Here is a 20,666-nt window from a genome sequence, read left to right on the forward strand (position 1 = left end):
TGCTTTGTCAAAAAGGTGTTTTAAGTTTACGTCATTGTTGCAGATGCACAGGTTTATGCTGTTTAAAAAATAATTTCTTGGGTTTTTTTCCTAGAAAAGCTGCATTACATTGCCTTCAATTATGGGAGCCTTGGATTTTGTCTTTGACTAGTGGATATATCTTGAATACAGATTTATCAGACTGGGCTCTTGTAGAGGAGACCTCTATTATTTTATTCTCTAGTGCTTTATTAAGCCAGGTGGTTAAGAGGGGCTGCTGCTTTTGATGTTTATTTTTTCCTGGAACAACTAAGGAAAAAATAAACATCCCGGGGGAAAAAAAAATTAAAATCAGAAGAGGTCAACTGGTATCTTTCCAGCTGTCTGTGAAATGGACAAATTTGTAGAGCAATCAAATGCAGCAGCAAGGTGTTTGTTGTACTGTTTTGACACATTGTTTATGATATTGACATGGAAATTGAAGGAAATGATTTCCATTCTTGGTAGTGTGAATGAAACAAGTCGTTCACACAGAACATGCTGTGCCTTGAGCAATGAATTGAACACTTGGGCAGCTTTCCTGAAACAACTAAGGAATGCTATAGTCTTCATTCCAGAAAAAAGAAAAAATTAAAATCAGAAGAGGTCAACTGGTATCTTTCCAGCTGTCTGTGAAATGGACAAATTTGTAGAGCAATCAAATGCAGCAGCAAGGTGTTTGTTGTACTGTTTTGACACATTGTTTATGATATTGACATGGAAATTGAAGGAAATGATTTCCATTCTTGGTAGTGTGAATGAAACTTACAAGTCGTGCACACAGAACATGCTGTGCCTTGAGCAATGAATTGAACACTTGGGCAGTTTCACTGCAACAACCCCAATGCTGCAAACCAGGGAAGGCTGCAGATTCAGAAGTGTCAGTTTTTGACATGCACCAGGCTTTTTAATGGGAAATAGTGCCAATTTGTGTTTAACTTGGGTGCTCTGACTAGGACCTGAAGTGACTTGTAAGAACAGATCTTTGTGTGCTGGCAGGTATTCAGTGTGATGGAGGAGGAATTTTTCAGCTAAAGTTTAGAGAGCTTCTACTCAGCTGTGTGTGAGATACTCCCCAAACTTCTGAGGAGAAGCTCTCATCCCCTCTCCCCTTTTGTCTTTCATTTAAGGTTTTGTAAGTGTGGTAAACAGCTGCAAATAAATGGGTGTGTTGGACAAATGTGGCAGACATTATTGGTATTAAGGACAGCATTTCTGTGTTTAATACCAATAATTCAGCGTTTATTTAACTGTTGGCAGTTGGTAGTGTGTGTATGGTAAAAAAGGCATTCTGACATGTAAAAGACAGTGAGATATTCCATTTTCACTGATCCAGCTTGTAGCTTGACAAGTATTTCCCTTGGGGCCCTTCTGATTTAAGTAGCCCTGTTGTTCCCAAGTCTGTAACGTGCCCTCAGCAGTGCCAGTACAAGAGTGTGCACAGCTGCAGCAAACCATTCTGGATTAAATTCACATCGCTTTGTTTGCCATACGTTTGCACAAGTTTGCAACTGAGAGAGAGGCTGAGCTACTCCAGTGTTGAAAAAAGCCCTTATCAAACTGTGACTGCAGCAGTTAATCACTGTACTGACCTTAAGGCCTGTGAAAATCTGGTCCTTTGCTCTGCTTGTAGTTCCGACGTGCACACAATTAATGTTTGCGCTTTCTGGTGCGTTATGCAAGAATTAAGAATGACTGTACTTGGGCACATTAAAGATCCCTCTCGCCCAGTATCCTGCCTCTGCCAGCTGCCAAGAACAGATGCTTGGAGAAGAGTACAGTGTATATTGAGGAAATGCCTCTCCCAGCCTCCAGTAATTTGTGGCTCATAGGTTTCCTGAACCAGAGGTGATATTTGTTTTTAGAGCCCCCAGTGGGTTTTTTCTTCTATGAATTTGTCCAATTAGTGTTTGAAGCCAAGTATGCTTGTAGCATCCACAACATCCTGTGGCTGAGTTGTAGGGCTTAAACACATTTTGTGTGGAAAAAACACTTATTTTTGTTTGCTTTTAAACTTTCTGCCTGCTTGGTTTCATGCCTTGCTTGTTCTTCTTGTATTGGAAGAGGCAGTGAAAAGGAGAATCCATGTTATTCTGTGTGCCTTATGGGTTGATGACTTTTTCTTTTATTTACCATCCCTTGCTTGTGACTTGTCCAGGGGCATTTCAGGAAGAAGTCACTCTATCCCTTTCATTGTCCTTGCTGTCTTCTTTGCACCTTTTGCAGGTGTGTTTCTGATTGGAGACAGTGATGCAGGAATCCAAGGAACAGGGTTGGGTTACAATAACTAGGACCAGCTACAGTATTTCACCATATGCCACCCAATAAACTTACATGGCATATTCAATTTCATTCTTTAGTCTTCTGCATGCTTTTTCTGGACATTCTTTAAGCGTTGAGTTGGCACTTCTGTGGAACTATGATAACTTCAGTCACTCTTTTAAGTGGTAATAACTGGTTCAGAACTTGTGATTGTGTACATATTTTTTAATACTATGCATCATTTTACATTTACCTGCTATTTTACAGCCCACTTAAACAGTATCATTAAAGTCTTCTTCAGATCTTTGGTCATTGCTTTTGCAATCTTCAATAACTTTAAGCATTGTCCGCAAACTCTGTCACGTAAGTGTTAAACTTCTTTGCTAGATTTTGCTTTAAAATATGGAAGGTGTATGGAAGATCCCAGAAGAGATCCTTGTGAGACTCCAGTGGTGAGCCTTCTTTTTTGGGAAAAAGGCCAATTGCTCCAACTTACTTCCTGTTCATCAGTCATTAATTCATGACTGAATTGTCCTTCTTTTACCCCGTGACATTTTAGTTTCATTGAGTGAGGCCATCTTTGTCAAACACAGCCCACTTGGATTTCTGTAAAGGATTATTTTAATCATTGTGTGATTGCTGACTGCACTGAAGGAGGAAAACGGGAAGTTGAGGTGAAAGTGATTGTTGTTCATGAATGACAGTCGCCCTCATCCAGGGGCACATTTCAAGCACTAGGCTGTTTCCATAGCACGCTGACATAATTCGTTTTAGTGATATTTATAGTGAAAGATTTGGCATGGATCATAGCCAATATTTGTCAGAATTGCTTTGATTAGCATTTTTTTTCTTCAGGTAGAAGACAAAGTGCTCATAGAAAGGACTCTTCTGTTTCTAGAAGAGATGGCTGTAGAGGTTTGTGATGGAATTATACAAGACCTGGTTGGTCTGCAGGGGGTAGGTTGCAAACAGCAACTCGCTGTATCCTCTGGTATCAAGTGATGACTCAGGCTTTGCAAGAGGTGGATCTTCATGCTCAAGGTAATACATGTACTTTTTATTTCTTTTCCCCCAAGGGATGTAATAGATGAAAAGGAGACGATTAAGAGTGAGGTAGGCTGGGTCCATCTGAGGAAAACACCTGAAACTAGGAGAACATTGGAATGGGGCAAATCTGTGGTCCTTGCTTTTACTTGTCTGTATGGAATGTCTTTGTTATTTTTTTCCATGAGGAGTGGGAGCTGATGTGTCCCTAACAAATCTAAATGCTCTCTTCCTCTAAAAGCAGAGGGATGATAAACGGATGTGAGGAAAACTGAAGTATTGTGGCAGGTCTAGTGGGATGGAGGTTGAGAGTCAGAGAGTTAAAACAGAGAATTCTGAGCATCACTGAATGACGTTTTCTGCTCTAAAGGCAGACAGGACCTAGGGAGTGCAACCCAGGGGTGCTTTCTTGGAGATGTGACAAGGAACAGAAACAGACCCCATCACTTCTGACAAGCTTCCCCCTCTTGCTGTGGGTGGCCAGGGAAGGATTTATGAGTAGATTCCATGCCATTGTGGCTTTGTTAGTCAATAAGAGATGAAGGAGAAAACAGTAGCAGAATGTCAACAACCAGTTTAAGGCTCTGGTGAGGACCTGCCAGTTGTAGAGGTAGGATTTTGGGGTAGATGGACCATTTGTTGTGTACAAAGTTTAACTCAGCTGCTGCTCATGAAGATGTGGACTGAAATGTTGTTAAACCTGCAGGCTCTCCTACTACGTCTGTTTGTTGTATAGGGAATGTTTGGAGGATGTATAGGGAATGCCAGCAGGAAAAGTGCAAACATAGTACAGGGAAAGGCCAAACACCTCCATAGTCCAGTTTAGCTTTGTGTTGGAGAGCCCTTTCTGCAGGGCAGTCAGTGCCATGGGCTGCCTCCAGCTCTAAATTCTGACCTGCCTGGAGAAGGGAGATCCTGTGTGTTCCTCAGACTGTACATTTAATAATTTCTGCTTGGATAGAAAGTGTTTCCTGACCTTTGAACAACCTAAGTGACTTACCATAAATTCATTTAACAACTGTCTCTTGGAACTGTAGTGCTACAAACTTTCTGAGAGTAACAAAAATACCTTTTTTTTTTTTTCCCACCTATCTTTGAAAGTTTGTAGATCTTTCTGTCCTAAAGCCAAAATGGAACACTGAGGTTATCCAGTGTGCAGTCTGTGGAGCTTTCCTGAAAGATAAATTAAAACATCTCTCTTAGAAACTGATCTTATCTTAGCATTAGATCATGGTGTGTTTGTCACCTCTTCTGAAAGCTCTGCCAATGTTTAATTATTCCTGCCGTTAGAAAACCAAACGACATATTACTTCAAGGCTTGCTTTGTCTAATGGCCAGCTTTCAGCTGTGGAATATGCCTCTGCTAGCACAGGCAGTAAAAATTCTCTACTATCTGATCTCTTTTCCATGTAGAAGTATTTGAAATGTAAAATTGAGCTTTGGTTGGAACAGAAGACACTGAGTTCTTTCGCTTCTAGAACTCTGTGCTTTTCCCTCTTGATTGTTCTTGGAGTGTTTGCCAAACCCAGGTAATATTCTGGCAGCAGCCTGGAATAGTGTGATTGCAGACAAGCTTCCTCCTTCACTACTTTTGGATACTTGTCTTTTTGCGATTTTGGGGATTGCATTGCCACAGTTGGGTGTGTCATATGAGAGAGGGTTTTGTAACATTATGCATAAGTGGATAATTTCTCCTCCATCTGTGAGTAAAATCATGCAAATTGGTCCAAGACTACTTATAAACGATAGGTTATAAAGCTTATTACTTCTTTAATGTTGTCATTATATTTTGATTTTTTTTTTCTTGGAAGGAGTAGCAAAGGATCTTTTCCACTGACTTCTCACCCTGTTCTTTTTTGGAAAGCAGTCAGTGACCAGCAGGGAGAAACTGGCCAAACCCCAGAGTGCTACTCAGATTTATTTTGTCTCCACAACTGCAGAGAAGCTGTTACCATGCTTTCCTTGCTGCGTGGCAAGCCTGGAAACTGAAGAGATCTTTCTTTTTTCCTAATTAGAACTTCTGTACCGCAAATATACTAAGTGTTTTCTTTTCTTTTCCCTCTAGGTGACATCAGTGCTAGTAAAGGCAGTACCCCTGTTGTGATGAGCTCTGTATGTAGACTGCAGAACAGTTTGGTGTTCTTTGGTTATTTCTACCATGAATCTTCCCTTTTGATTGACAAGTGAATAATAAAGTTTTTGGATTTCAGTATGCCCTTTGCTTCTCAGTTTTCTCTACAGCTCTGACTCTCAGGTTGCTGATCACAGCTCTGTTGCAGCTCTCCCAGTCATGGACCCTGTGGGTAACAGCTCACAGCACTCAAAGCTGTTCTTTATAACTTCATATCAAAACCTACAGGCTGGGATGAAACTTAATCTGAAGAAGATCAAGGTTTATTTTCAAAATTCAAGCACATAAACCAAATCAAATGGACTCGCTGTTAGTAATGCAGATTGCATTTGCAATCAAGTGTAGTTTTACTATTCACATTACATATTCTATAAAAGCAAGTATAGCTTAATCATAGCCAAATATGTTCTGTAAACATCATTGCCCCTTTTATTAAAGGAGAGATGGAGTGCTGCTAACTTCTAGAAGATCAGAAACCATCTCTTTATATAAATGCTTATTATCACCTGTTCTGTGAAATTGTTTAAGGTTGTTTTAGGCTAGTTCTGACCTGTGTCTATTTTGTCAAGGAAGCTAAAGAAATTTCTTAAGGAGGACATTGGTAAAGACTCCTGAATTACAAGTTGTGATTGTAACTTGCCATTAAAAACTCAGGTACTGTTTGCAGACCTCAAACTTCCTTTTCTCATCTTCCTTTGTTGCTAACTCTTTTTCTTATGTCAGGAAGAAAGCAAAAAAAAAAAAAAAAGGTGCTGTTTTCTAATAAAAAGATGCACAGTTCTAGCCTGTGGAGCTTCTAATGGACCAGAGTCCAGAGTATGGTTGGCTGGCATCCATTCTTAATTATCCTCAGACTTTATTTTCTGAAGCTTACTCCCTTTTGTATGGAGAAATAAAGTTACTGAAGAGGCCGGGGTGTAGCTGTGGAGCGGAGGAATCCGTTGTTCTCTTGTGACACGCGTGGTTCTACCTTTATTTTCTTCTTGATCCTTTCTCTGAGGAGGCAGGAAAAGAAACCAGAAAGAACAAACTTGTCAGTGCCCCATAGGTGTGTCTCACTGCCTGCCATAAGCTGATTGTTGTTGATGCCAGAGCTGCTTCTACCTGACTCCTTCATTAGCCGTAGTTTTGTCTTTCTGTGTCCTCATCAAACAGAGATGGCAGCTCCAGGTGAGCTCTTCCTCTGAGTTCACTTGTGTGCTCATACTGATGTTTAAAAATATGGGGTGCTGGAAAAGTGACTGAGGGAAAGAGCCATCTAAAAGCAGGCAAAGGGGAATAGAATCAAGGGATCAATTCTGTAATGTGCTTATTAGATAATGACAGAATTGAGCCAAAAGAGAAATCCAGATGCAGACAAAAGGAATGTGGAGTCAAGTGACCAATTCTGCAATGGGCTTGTTGGGTAAGAGCAGAGTGGCACCAGAGGGCTGATGGCACTTCTCTGACCTGAGAAAATGGAATCATCACTTCTCTCAAAGCTGAGTATTAATGGACAAATATCTGTTGTGTAAATCAATATCTAGGTAGGCATTGCATCAGCAGCTTAGATGATTCAGCTCGCCCATGTGAGATTTCGATTTCCTGTCACAAGTGAAGAGTAAGAGCAAATACTGTATTGGCCACATTAATTTCATATCTTGCATATTAGAATAGCTAAGCACACAGTGGAAAGATGCAGTACACTGAATTTCTCATCCAAAAGTGAAGGAGCCAAGAGAATTCTTCTATCAGAAGTGCTAGGGTTTGGTGTGGCACTGCTTTTCTTTAGAATAATTATTAACCTTAAGGGGAAAGCTGCTGCTACTTACTGTTTGTTACAGACCACTTGAGGATAACAGTGGGGTGCTGTCCAAGGCTAGGATTAGGCAGCTGCAAAGCACTCAAAGATTTTGGATATATTCCTGACTTTGTATATCCAAGTGTTATTGTGTTGAAGCAATGGGTATGTGTTACTGACTTTACACCTAGCAGTTGACTTCTTGAGCAGAAGATTTTGGATATATTCCTGACTGGATGCTTTGTATATCCAAGTGTTATTGTGTTGGAGCAATGGGTATGTGTTACTGACTTTACACCTAGCAGTTGACTTCTTGAGCAAGCTCACCTGCCTTCTTGCAGCCCAGTAAATGTTGTCCTGCCTGTCAAGGTAGTTCTTAGAGTCTTTAGAAGGGGCAGTTCTTTATTTTGCTCTGATATTTTTTATTGCCCATGCTGCCTGCCATAAGCCAACATAGCTTTGGTGCTATAAGAAAGGCAGAGGGTTATTGTAGATATGATGATAGGCATTTATTCAAAATGAAAGGTTTTTTAAGTCTTATTTAATTCCTATTCCTTGAAGCTGAGTAGCTGAAGCTAACAAAGCAGTGAAGACCACCAAGCTAGTGAACTATTTGAGACTAAACCAAAATGCTTTATCCCTCAGCAAGACTTTGTTCTTTAAGAACCACAATAGATAAATGGACAGGTCATAGAGAGTCCCAGTGATTTCATTTCCACATCAAATAATGATGTGCTGCAGTTAGTGTATTTTTGTAGTGATGTGGTACTGTTTGAAGCCTGGTGAAAATGCTGCTCTTTGAAGGAAGAAACCTGAATACTCAAAAAACTACCTTTGAAACCAGATTTAGAACTTTTTAATTTGCTCTTCCTCTAAGCTGTGTCTTTTGTGAGTTTTTTTTTAATTCAACTTATAGTTAGGTTCCACGAACCCTAAATCTAGTAATCCATCAGAAGTTATTTTCAAATGTTCTGTTATAAATACATGTTACAGTGCAGTGAGGGCAGAGAGTTCAAGACTGATGGCTTAGTCTTGCAATAATTTGGAAGTCTAGCTTATAATTTTTTTGCTATTTGAAATTGGTCTAGTGTTAATGGAGTTTATTATGTACGTGGAAAACAGGATGATGCTGTGTTTCTTTCCAGGAAAAAATACTGTCTTTGCTATTGGAGTTGCATCATAAACATTTTCACTTTTTGTTATACATATAGTAAACATTTCCACCAATAAAACATGTTTTAAAACCTTTTAGTTGGTCTGGATTTTATGAATGTAAAAGCAAGACAGCAATTCAAAACATTCCATGTATGTGTTTAAATTTCCAGAAGCAGATGGCACTGTTGAGGGTGGACTCTGGGGAGTGTAAGAATTTTTGAAATGTAATTTCTGATTTAGTTTCAGTCCACACACGTCTTCATGAGCTGTCTGCATAGGAAGATTTTCTCTGATGATTTTTGTTATAAGGTGTGAGAAGTAATCCACTATAAACATTCTCAGCTGTTTGTAGCCAAAATAAGTTGATTAGTTAATTGATTGATACTTGGCAAATTTTTTCTTGACATTTACTGAGTCATGCTGTGTTCTGAAACTCTTGTAGGTGTTTGAAATATAAGCTAATTCAGCTAATGCTAAAAATACTTAACAAGAGTTATAATAAGAAGCTGATTTTCAGTGCACTTCTAGAATGCACCGTCCATTATCTACTCATTGTCCAAACACCCAGCAATCCATTCAGGACAGATTTCCAGTGAAGTTTTTGCTTCTAAGGGGCTCATTCAGCTGGTCCTAACTTCTTGCAGTGGCTGTGGGCTGTCTTGTGGAAATTGGCTGGATATACACTGTGTGTGTTTATCACTTGGATATGTTAGCTGCTAGCACAACAGGATTAAAAACCAGTAATAGATCGTGTAGGTCCTGCCATCCCTGTTGAATTTCCCCTATGGGATTTGATGGAAGAGTTCACAGAGCAGATTGTCTTTCAGGATGGAAGAGACAGTACAGAAAGGTTACAGCAGTAAACAAATGCTGGTCTGCAGCATTCAGAAGGCAGTTTTGCTAAAGACTAAATTATGTGTGCAGTTAGACCCAAACTCGAGACACTTTGTTGTACTTTGTTAATCCAAACAAACAAAAACTAAGTGGAAAAGGTACATGCACCAAGGAGTGAGGGGCATTCAGTCTGTGGGATGAAAACTTGAGAAAACATTTCAGCTGCATTTCAGGAAGCTTGAACACTTCTATGAAATGCAGTACATGTCAGATTGATTAATTGATGCTCAAGCCTGTTTTCCTTTTATCCTTTAAAAATACAGCTGTCATGCTTTGAGCTCAATAGTAACAATTTAAAAACCTAGTTTTCTAATACATTAGTTTTCTTATATGCCTTTCTGTTGCTGTGTGTGATGGGAACTTGGTGCTGCTGCCTCTGCAGGTTGTTTTCATCCCACTGAGGGTCATACATGTGCAGAAGGACTGGACAAACACCTGAGTTAGACTCTGCAAGTGGTTGGAGCCCAGTTCCATGTTTCCAGGAAGGCTGTCTCCCTTGCATGTGGAGTTCTTCTGGTGGGGCCTCTTGGGATAGGATAAGGGGTAGTGGTTTTAAACTGAAGGAGGGTTGATTTAGATTAGATATGAGAAGAATTTTTTACCAAGAGTGTGGTGATACACTGGAGTAGGTTGCTAGAGGGGTGGTGGGTGCCCCACGTCTGCAGGGGTTCAAGGGCAGGTTGGAGGGGGCTTGAAACAACCTGGTACAGTGAAAGGTGTCCTTGCCCATGGCAGTGGGGTTGGAGCAAGATGATCCTTAAAGATCTCTTCTAACCAAAACCAATACATGATTCTATGATTTGGAGATATTCCAGGTGCTAAGCTAGAGATTTGCTTCTCTTTGCTTTGAAGGCCATACAACTCAGAATGATCAAATTGTGTTTCTCTGCACTCTTAAAACACCATTTGTCATTATGAAACAAGTACACAAATGACAAAACTACCTTTGTCTTCTCCGCAGCTTTCAGAGAATACAACTTCATTAATGCAAGCAAAGTGTTAAAACTCTAGGAAAGGCAAAACTGGACAAGAGTGTGTAATATCAGTGTGGGGTGCTACTTGGAAAAAAATGCACTGATATAGTTCTGTTAATCTGGTAGTTGTGTGTCCTCTGTTCACTGAGGACTAGCAGCAGCTCTCATGACTGGTCAGTGTGGGGTGCTACTTGGAAAAAATGCACTGATATGATATGATTTAATGTCTAGCAATGTTTCTTTGATGTTTGTTCTGTTAATCTGGTAGTTGTGTGTCCTCTGTTCACTGAGGACTAGCAGCAGCTCTCATGACTGTATCATACTCCAATTTTATTGTAAAGGAGCTTTTATAATGCCCCAGAGCAAGGAAATGTCATCTCAAAAATGGAATGCCTAGTAATTAAAACAGGTTTATTAGTTGCTAAAATCACAGCATTCAATATTTAGTGTATTTACAAGCATTTTATTATCATAAAAATAGCATTTTAATATGGAGACTTAGTAAAGACCTTTAGAAGGAAATGAGGGAATCAAGTCAGAACTGATATCAAGTGTTCTGGACAGCACCAGAAGATCAGAGAACAAATGAATAAATTATAATCACTGTTTTAGAGAAAAGCTTAAAAAGGAGTCTGGTTACTGCAGTGACTGAAGGCATTTAGATATTTAAATATCCAGGCATAGATGGGTCCAGTGACATATTGGTAGCAACTAGGTCTTTATTAATTGACTTAAATTGTACCTGTGCAGTATGAAGGTGGCAAAAATATGACCTGAAAGCTAAATTATTCATTAATTTAATTATTTGTATATTCTTTGACATTGACATTAATCTCTGGTTTTGGAACAGAAGAGAATCTGTTTCCAGGGTTGTCTTGCCAGTTTAGCAGACACTTTAGCAGAAGTGTCTGCTGACTCCAGTCTTTGTTTGAGCTCAAGGCACGGTGCTGTTCATAAACCCAACACTGGGCATTGTTTCTGTTCTCAGGCAGAAGAGAAGAAATACGTCTTGTCCTTGAAAAAAATTTTGGCTTTTGTTCCTTTGTGATGGAACTGTATTACCCTGCTTGGTGAGGAGAAGCTTTGTGCAGATTATAGAGTCTCCATTTCTTTGTGCAGACATTGATAAGAATTGTGAATTAGCTTATCTTTGCTATTTAATGGGATCTGTTACAAGAAGCTAAGGACTAAGCACTTATTGTGTGTTCAAGGGTTGACTTAGTTTTGTTCAGGTCTAAAGCCACTGGTAATTTTATTTACAGGTTTAGAATAAATTGATAATTTTTTCCCTGTTGTGTGCATGCAGATCTGCTGTTGAATCTCAGGGAAAATTTGTTCTCAGGAAAAACCTCACAAAAGTGCTTCTTATTTTTGGCTCTGAATTGATCTGCTTATCTCATTTGTGGTAGGAAGTGAGAAGGTTGCAGATGTTTTATGGAAACAAAAATATTGATGCCAAAGAATTGGAACGTCACAAAATTTATTTTTTCATGCTGCAAATAGAGATCCTCCTCAATGGTGATAACACCAGATTAAATTGTATGCTGGTCTCTCTTTGTCATGTATATGAACAAATAGTGTTTTAACTCTTAGCAGTCCACTGGTTCTTGTTATATTTTATTTTGCCAGTAATCTAACTATGGATGGTTTCACTACTGCTACTATTCAGGCCATATCTGTGATCCATAAAGGAATCCTGGCAAAAAATTAGTGTTGCTAAAGTGGATTCCTGTTGTGTTTTCTGATTTCATACTTTGCATTTTGCAATATTTGTTATTGAAGTGAGCTTTAACAGTTATGATCAAGTCTTAAAATTCTATTACCCATCTGTAAGTAGCCATTCAATGTCAGGGATTTTCTAACCATTGATTTTGAGCTCACCTGAGTGATTCTCCACAGAAGTTCAGTTTATGAGTTATTTTTTAAATTTTCTTTACAAGCAGCTTCATTTGAAATGAGCCTTGGAACAGCAGTTGGGCATGTATTTCTTTCTTCTGGCCTCTTTAGTCTTGGGACAGTTTTTTAAGGGCAGTATCTTATACTGGACCAATAGATAAGTTTATTAGAGATTGTACTTGAAACTTAATGAACCTTAACATTTTTCTTGGGAAACTGCTTTTTGCAAAACAAGATTAGAACTCCGTATTATTAGTAAATAAGTACTTTTATACAGCACACACATTTTAATACACTGTTATTGTTCAATTGTCAAACTTTGTATTTTCAGCTAGTATGTTAATTTAAAATATATTTGATTTGTGCCTTAGACATAGAAAAGTCTATATATTTTGGGTCAAGAATCAAATATTAATACAGATAACATCTCTTAGGTTTTCCAGCTCAACCTGGAAGTGCCAGTCTGAAATGTATAAAATCAGATGAAACTTTCTTCCTGGTTCTATTGCTATGAAGCAATTGTTTGTTCATGTAAATTGAATGAACGTAAAACTTCCCATTAGGTTTTGTTCATCTCTGTTCCTAAAAAACCAGGGAGTTTACATTCCAGATAAAGATTAATTGGATTGTAACATTTTACTGGGCATTAAACAGAGTTTACACAGGTATAGGTAGGTATTTTAGGCTGGTTTGTTCTTTCCCTGTGAACGAGACAGTGAGACAATGTCATGTGCACAAAAATCAATATAGTTGGAGATCTGAAAGCTCCAAAGTGAGCATCAGTGTTGCAGGGAATGAAGGTGCCCTGCAGAATCCTCTGGTAAGTCTCCTTTTTATAGCCAGTAGGAAATCATAGGTTTCTTTGCCTGCACAGAGGAAAGTGCAGCTGTTCCTGCTGCTGGTTCCACGAGCAGTTCTCTTTCTAGCCCAGTTGTGCTCAGAGGGGTTAAGTTCAGTGTTTTCTGTGTAATAAATATCTGAATAAATCTCTGAGGAACTGACAAACATGAAAAGTTTGGTTTGCTAATACTGTGGATTAGGGTCTTCAGCAAATCTAAACATGCACCTCTATTTAACCATGTGAAACCTCAGTCAAGAATAGAGAAGATAAATGAGTGTTTGATAACACACAGGATGCTCAAGAGAACTTGCAGTAATCCTAGGCAGTGATGTTGGGACTCATCACATGCTTGGCACATCTTTTGAGTCTATTGAAAGAAAATCTTCAGAGAGAAGGTGTTTTGATATCTTATAAAATAAAATTTTATTACAAATCCCTTTTTTGGTGGGGGTCATATTTCTTTTAATCCTTACAGCATGTGAGTAAGGATGATGAATGATAGAGTTCTTTTGTTTTATCTGGCCAGGAGTTAATTTCCCTGTTCAGTACAACCTTTTAATGTTTGCAATACTCATGCTAGAAGAGCAATGATAAAGGAATGATGTGGCCTTTAATGCTCAGTGTCTTTGTTCAGACTGGTTTTGTTGTGAGTGAAGCTACTGAGCCTAGTGTGGGGTTTGGAGTCTTGATAGATTGATAGTGGTTTCTTTGAGCCTCTGTGAAGTCTGATACAGACTTTAGAGGCTCTGTTTCTTTTTCTTCCCTTGATGAAATTCATTTGGCTTTAGGCATTTACGAGGTGAATTCAAGAATTACTCTTCCCTTTTGGCTGTTGGGGAGATCTTGAAGTAGGGTTGAATATTTTGTTTAAGCCATTTCTGTTTTCATGTAAGGACCAAACATTTGAGCTGATATAATTTAATCATCAATTACCTTGTCTTCTAGACTGTGGTTCCATTAGGAATAAAACAATTCTGCATCTCAATGGGCCTCAGAAAGGGGCTAATAATGTACCCAGTTATAAATATTTACCTTTTCTTTTTAACAAGCTTTTTTGTGTGATCCTGCAGCTGGGACACTTCACAACAAAGTTAACAGCACTAACTTCCCTGATGAAACATTAAATCTTCTAATTCATTTGTTCTACTCAAACATGCCAGGTAGTTGTTTCCTGAAGAGTTAACAAGAAAAGAAATCTCACTGAAGAACAAGATAAGGAGGGTGTATCTGATCGTGTGGGCTTCTGATACTGGGTCTTTTAGGGAATGTTCCTTTTTTTTTCTCTTTTGTTTGGTTTTAACTGTGGGATTTTTTTTAACACAAAGTTTTGAGTTTGTAACTTTTCTCTCATCTGTGTTATAACTGCAGATGGGTGTGCAGAGGAAGCAGTAGGTATTCAGAATGGTAAATGTGTGCATGATGTGTTGAAAACATCACTGTGGCAAATAACACCCAGCTTTGCAGTCATTTTGAAAACTAATATTGATGCTAAGTTTAGTTTATATGTTTACTGTTGTAGGAATGTTGAAATTTATTGCAAAGTTCATCTAATAATAAAGTTCTTCTTTTATATAATGCAATACATTCTGTAAAAGTTTTCTCTGTTGTTGATGTTGTAAACCAATATATTGTAGCCCCTAAGAGGCTATGTTGATCTACTGTAATTTTCCCTGTTTCTGCTGTCTCTGACATTTTTCAGGGTGCTGCTGGCAAGTACATGAGTTAAGCAGATACAGTTAAAAAGAAACTTAGTTGCAAATTCTTATTTAGCCTATAATTTTGGTCACATGTGGGCTCACCCCAGCTTCCTGGTAAACTGCTGGCCCTCTCCTCTCAATGTGTAATGCCCAGACTAGAAAGTTAAGGCAAATTTCAGTGCTAAATACTAAAGCATAAATACTATGATTCCATTGCACTAATTGCTACTTATATAGATAGATATTTGGTCTGTGATCTCTTGCCCAGCCCTTTAATTTTCAGTGTATTTCTGAGTATATTAGAGCAGGCCTAATGACAGGATCAGATTTATCTTTCATTAAGGATATGCACACAGATTATATAAAGTTTAGATGAGGAAAGGCTGAGAAGAAAAAGAATGCTTCTCAGATATGCACACAGCCCTGACACAATAAGCTTTTATCTTTTAAAGGACAAACAGTACTGTGTTAAAAAATAGAAAATACAGCTTTCAATGTTGACTATTTTTGGTGCTTTCAAAAAATTCAGAAAGTATTCAGAAAGTAACTTGAGTTACCCTCAAGTTACATTGCTCATTGGTTATATTCCTTACAAGATGGGCTAATAACAGTGAATTCTTGGCCAGTTTATTGTAGTTAGATTTTCATTCTTCCTTCCAATAGTTTGCTAGGATTCACTTCCAGATGACCTAAGATTTTGCTTATTAGGCTTCATAAATAAGGTTTCTCATTTTTCTTACTAATGGATTTCCTGTTCATAGAAAACTTTTGTGTAGATTCTGCACCCCCTGGCTAACAGTTTAACATATTTTGACCTGCAGACTTGAATATTTGTCAGTCACAATTGAGTGCTTTGGCTTGTCATAGAGATTGGGAGGCAGTTTGTGTTTGATTTAATTGCAACACAGTTACATACAAGGAAGTACTCTTTGCATGATCTGTTACTTCTTAAATATAGGCCATAAAAACAGGGCTTGAGAAGTTTTATTCCAGCACTGGTCTGATGCTGATGTATCAGTCTTGCTGCCTGTGATGCTTCACCTGGCAGTCGAAGCAAAACACAAATCAACTTGCAGTATTCACCTGCCTTCTGGAGATTAAAGACCTGTGCTGCTCTCTTGCAGCACCATTACATGAACAATGGTTAAACAAAAGAGCTTCTGACAATCCTTGCAGTGGTTTAGTGCTTGTTCTTTTATATCCTGCTTTTAATTGCTTGGAACTCTTCCTGTGCAGTGAGGGCTGAGGAGGATCCTTTGTGCTGTATTCTGAAATTACCAGATCAGGATTTTAACAGGGGATTTAGTGATCAGGCAAATTGAGAAGCATGTTTGGCTTCTTGTCTTTTGTCTGCATCCCCTGTGACAGTCTGGTTCTCCCATCCAGCTGAGTGTGATAACCCCAATGTGAGATTTCAGGCAAGAGGAACAGACTTATTCCAATATCAGAACTCTTTTAGTGGTTTTTCTGTGCAAGTGTGGTAAGTGACTGAGCTGAGAAATGCAGAGCCTCTTGATAGTCAAGAAAAGCTTTGGCCATTCTTCTTATTTCAAGTTATGTGAGCAAACTTTTGTCTGCCTTGGTAGGGAGTGATAGCAATCATCTTTGCCTAGCAAATCAAGATTATGTGATGCTTTTATCTTCAGCCCTAAGCTTTGCAGGAATCAGCTGGCTGTTTGAACCTGATTTTTAGCTTGTGGCAAAAGCCACAAGCCCAACGTAAATAAAGTTCTTTATCACCTTTGGAAGGAATGAATGGACAGAGGCTCACAGTCCTTTTCACACGCTGTGAGCAAAGTGTTATGTGCTTACTATGCTTTCATCTTTAGGGCTGTAAATTTTTTTCTTTTGAAAAGTGGAAGTGGAACCCTTAAAATTTTGGCAGTTTGTTCTTTGTAATCTACTCTTCAACCATTTGCTCGGATAGATTAATTTACTAATTTGAAAGCGTGTAAGCAAAATTTTGCTCTACCACTGCAAAGAGTTTCTTTATTCATCAATTTGGAATGTTGTGTAAGATTTTTGTGTTCTTTTTATGCATTGCTTTGGGGCAAGGACAGGGAAAGATCTCTTCCTCTAGTTTTTTCCTTCTTTGTTTGAAAATGGTAATGTCATCTACTGCTATTTTCATGCAGTTCATCTGTGATCTGCAATATCAAAGCAGGGTTTTGATTGATGAGTGAAGTAAATTGCAATCTTATGGAAGACAGCTCTATTGTTATCGAGCTAAAACTTTCCCTCTTCATTGTTTTACTGACACAATATGGGCACAGCTCTTAGAAAATGAAATTTTAAATTGGCTGTGTTGCACTTAGCATTTTTAAAAACATAATAGCATGTCTCAGAACAGTGCACTTTAGAAAAACTTTTTAAGTATCTGTTTGAAAAGTGACTTAAACAGTATATAAATCTGCAGAATGTGATTGGAGGCCCTTTCTTCCAGGCATTTAACACTTATGTAGTCTTCTGAATATTACCCAAGTGTTTAATGTGCTTAACAAAAAGGGTTCATGAAGAGGTTTCCATATGCAATATGTGCCAAATCCATCATGTCTAGAAGACAGCCTGGATTCTTTGGTGAGTGTGGGAAGCTGTTTTTACCTTTCTACTATTCCTTTCTTATCTCTCTGTAGTAGAAGCTTTGGTGGAAAGCTGAACCTGGGGACAGCTGTCACAGGGAATGGCTTTTTGAGAAGTAGCTGATGCCACTGGGCTGACCTCAAAGGTGTGTGTGGGAGGGTGCTGGAGCTGATCACAGTCTGTGGTAGGTGTGCCCTTCAGCTGGGGAGCTTTTGATTTAGATATTATCAGAGCTACAAGACTTGTGTACTGTAACTCAAGAAGACACATTAAGAATTTGTAATTATTTTTGCCAATAAAAGGAGACTGTGCATAAAGGGAAAAGGGGAAGGGTAGGGAAGTGGGCACATTCCTTGCCTGGAAAGCATTGTCTGTATATTGTGGAGAAAGAGAGATGTAAAACACAGAAGTTTCTTGTAACATGGCTTAGAGTACTTTTGTTTTTGACTTCAGTGCCTTTCCTTACCTGGAATGTTCTTATTTAGTTGCAGCTCATTGAGAATGATTGGTGAGAAGTGTGTGTGTATGTATGTTTGTGTATGTGTGTGTTGAAGGGGAGGTGAATATGCACCTGCAGGGGAAAAACCAAAACAACAAACCAAATGAAACCTCTAGAACACCAACAAACATCCCCAAAACTTTGAAGAAAGAAGTTCCAGTTAGAACACTTCACTTTAATTTAATCTTTGACATTTTAATTTTAACTGTTGCTGTTGTGCATAGAGCCTTTCAACACATAACTAGTTTCAGGGAAGTAGCTGGATACTGAAGGATGCTGGGAGTATTTGGAATTGAAGCATAGGGAGTGTGAGAGGGTAGGCTGAATGAAGTTCTTACGTAATTTTTTTTTTTTGAGGGTGTGTCACTTTCAGACTGTCACAGATGGTTAACATGTGCCAGATTTCAGACATTATAGGCAAAGGACAGGCCTTATTAAAAGTTTCTGTATGTCAACCTAGAGTAATATACACAAATATAACCATGTTCTGCCATCCTGAATAGAAACAGCACATCTCTGTCCTTGGCCTCTGCAGCTTTCAGAGTTCCCTGTGCTGGGGGACTGCTAATGCTGCAATTTAATATTATTTACCTTACTCCCAAGTACAGAGAGAAAGACAGGTAGATGCCTTTTCAGCCCTTCAAATGACAGAAAAGGAGAAGAGTACAGGCTGCTGCAAACTAAGGACTTCAGTATCTTTCTGGGGAAGGTCAGAGACAAATGAAAATGTGATGCTCTTTGCTCCAAGATGTGCATAAGATTTAAATAGTTTTTCAGCTGGGCAGTTTTCTCTATCCCTCCCAGGTCACTTGTTTTTGAGCCCCCCTTTCTTGCACCAGCACAACTGTTTGCAGCTGTGTGAAGAGTTCTGGTTTAGACCCTGTGGTGACTGAAAGTCTGACCAGAACCAGAGCAGAAATTGTATCCAGAGCAGCCTGGGAAAGGTGCACCACTGAGGCTGACGTGGAGCAAAGCATTGCTGTCCCTTGAACAATAATAAAGTTACTCAGTATTATGGGGTGCCAAAAGGTTTCATGATTAGAAGGAGATGGGGTCTGAGAAAGGTTGTGAATGAGTGACTCAGAGCTAAAAAAGAATTTTATTTCAAATCCCAAATAATTTTTTTTTTCATATAAAACCACTTTATTCATCTTCTTCCCCTCCCTTCCCCTTGAGGTTTTTAAAGTGTGTACTCCTGGTCTGGATTTGACAGTTTGAGGCATAACACTGTAGACTGAATAGATTTGAATTAATGACTTTAGAAATAGATTTTTACTTGAATCTGCAAATTTTAATTAAAAACCATAACTGGTAAACTAGTTTTTGATTTAAACATAATTTAAAACTATGTTCAGTCATCTGGACATGTATCATGCAGGGAAAGTTTTTTTTCTGCCTCAGATGAGATTTTTATGAGGATAAGCATGGTTTGAAGTGCTGTATAGCTAAGGAGAGGCATTTGAAATAAAATGGAGGAGTCCATTAAAACAAGTGGAGTGTTTCACACTGCAGAGAAGGGAGAACTTGAACAGTTCCTCTATATGGGCTGTAATGGAAAGTGTCACCTCTTCAAATCCATATCTGATAGCAAAGCTTGTTGTTCTTCTTTGGGTGTGGAATGAGAGTTTGACACCCCCAGAACAATGAAAAACATGAGGAAATCACTCACAAGTGGTTGTGCTTGACACTGCTCTGCCTACGCTATTTTGACTGAAATTTTGCTGTATGCTGTGAAAGGAATTCACATGTGTGGGAGTGTTTCTGACAAATACATGTCTAATTTTGTTTGTAGTAATAACAAAGACATGACACAAAGGCTGATCCTTATCCTAGTTATTATTTAGTTATGCATATGGTCTTCCTAGAGCTATAACTTATAATAGGAGTTTTGGGTTGCAATAGACATTGCAACAGTTTCTTTATGGTATATTACTCATAGGCTGGATGGAATAAAGATTGAAGAAGATTGGAGAAAGTACTTTTGCTTTAGCAAGAAATAGCTTTAATCAAAGCTGAGCTTCTTTTTTCAGTACCATTTTGTCCTAAATACTGTAAGAGAAAAGAACTACTGTAGCATAATTGCATTTTTCTGACTATTATTAATGGTATTTCTTGCAGCAGTGGTGTTCAAGGACCACAGTTGACAGGGACCTTGTGATGTGCTTTCTGTGCAGCTATGGGACACAAGGGGGATGTTAAATGTTGGGGTTTTTTTTGTTTGTTTTTTTTTTTTTTTGGGCTGTGGTGTGTTTCTTTGTATTTTTTTAAACAGTCTTTTTTATGCTTTGGAGGTTGCATGTTTCAGACAGGGTATACTTGGCTGGCATTAACTAAGTTTTGCATGTTTTTCTTCCCCTCCAGGAGATGATAACAGAGTCCACTCCACTGCGTTGCAGGAAGCTCAGCAATCCTGACATCTTTTCATCTGCTGGGAAAACCAAGCTGCACCGTCAGCTAAGTCAAGATGACTGCAAGCTACGAAGAGGTAGCTTGGCAAGTTCTTTGTCAGGTATGCCATTTTGTAAAGACAGAATGACACTTGGTTAGCATTAAAGATGCAGCATTGTTGGCATAACAGTCATAATAAAAGATACTGGTAAGTCACTAGTAAGGTGACCTCTTGTTGGCAGGGCATACAAAATTTTATGTAAGAGAAAGATGAAAAAAGAAAAGCAGTAGAGAAGAGTGAAAAAGCCTGGATTTAGAGTGAAATTTTGTATATTGCCCACAGTGGAAAGTAAAAAACCAAGATTTAATATGCAAAGTTAAAGAATGGAGTTGTGGAATTTTAGGTGACACATTGGTGTATTCTTACCTGTTTTAACATCAGCACTGAATGTAAACTTGCCCACTTTGCCCTTTTGTTCCTTACTTGCCCACTTTGCCCTTTTGTCT

General features: G+C 38.6%; 1 protein-coding gene across 7 annotated transcripts in view; it reads left to right on the top strand.

Annotated features, from left to right (window-relative positions):
- MAST2 (microtubule associated serine/threonine kinase 2) overlaps window positions 1–20,666 on the top strand; it is a 204,535-nt gene that overhangs the window by 18,143 nt on the left and 165,726 nt on the right. For all 7 annotated transcript variants that reach the window (XM_039711644.1, XM_039711653.1, XM_039711640.1 and 4 more), the window contains exon 2: window positions 20,133–20,280. In XM_039711644.1, coding sequence (XP_039567578.1) covers window positions 20,136–20,280 — 145 coding nt within the window. In that variant the 5' untranslated portion in view covers window positions 20,133–20,135. The remainder of the gene's footprint in view (window positions 1–20,132; window positions 20,281–20,666) is intronic.

Source organism: Passer montanus, unplaced genomic scaffold, assembly GCF_014805655.1.
Source record: "Passer montanus isolate IOZ18808 unplaced genomic scaffold, ASM1480565v1 scaffold25, whole genome shotgun sequence".
Taxonomy (NCBI): Eukaryota; Metazoa; Chordata; class Aves; order Passeriformes; family Passeridae; genus Passer; species Passer montanus.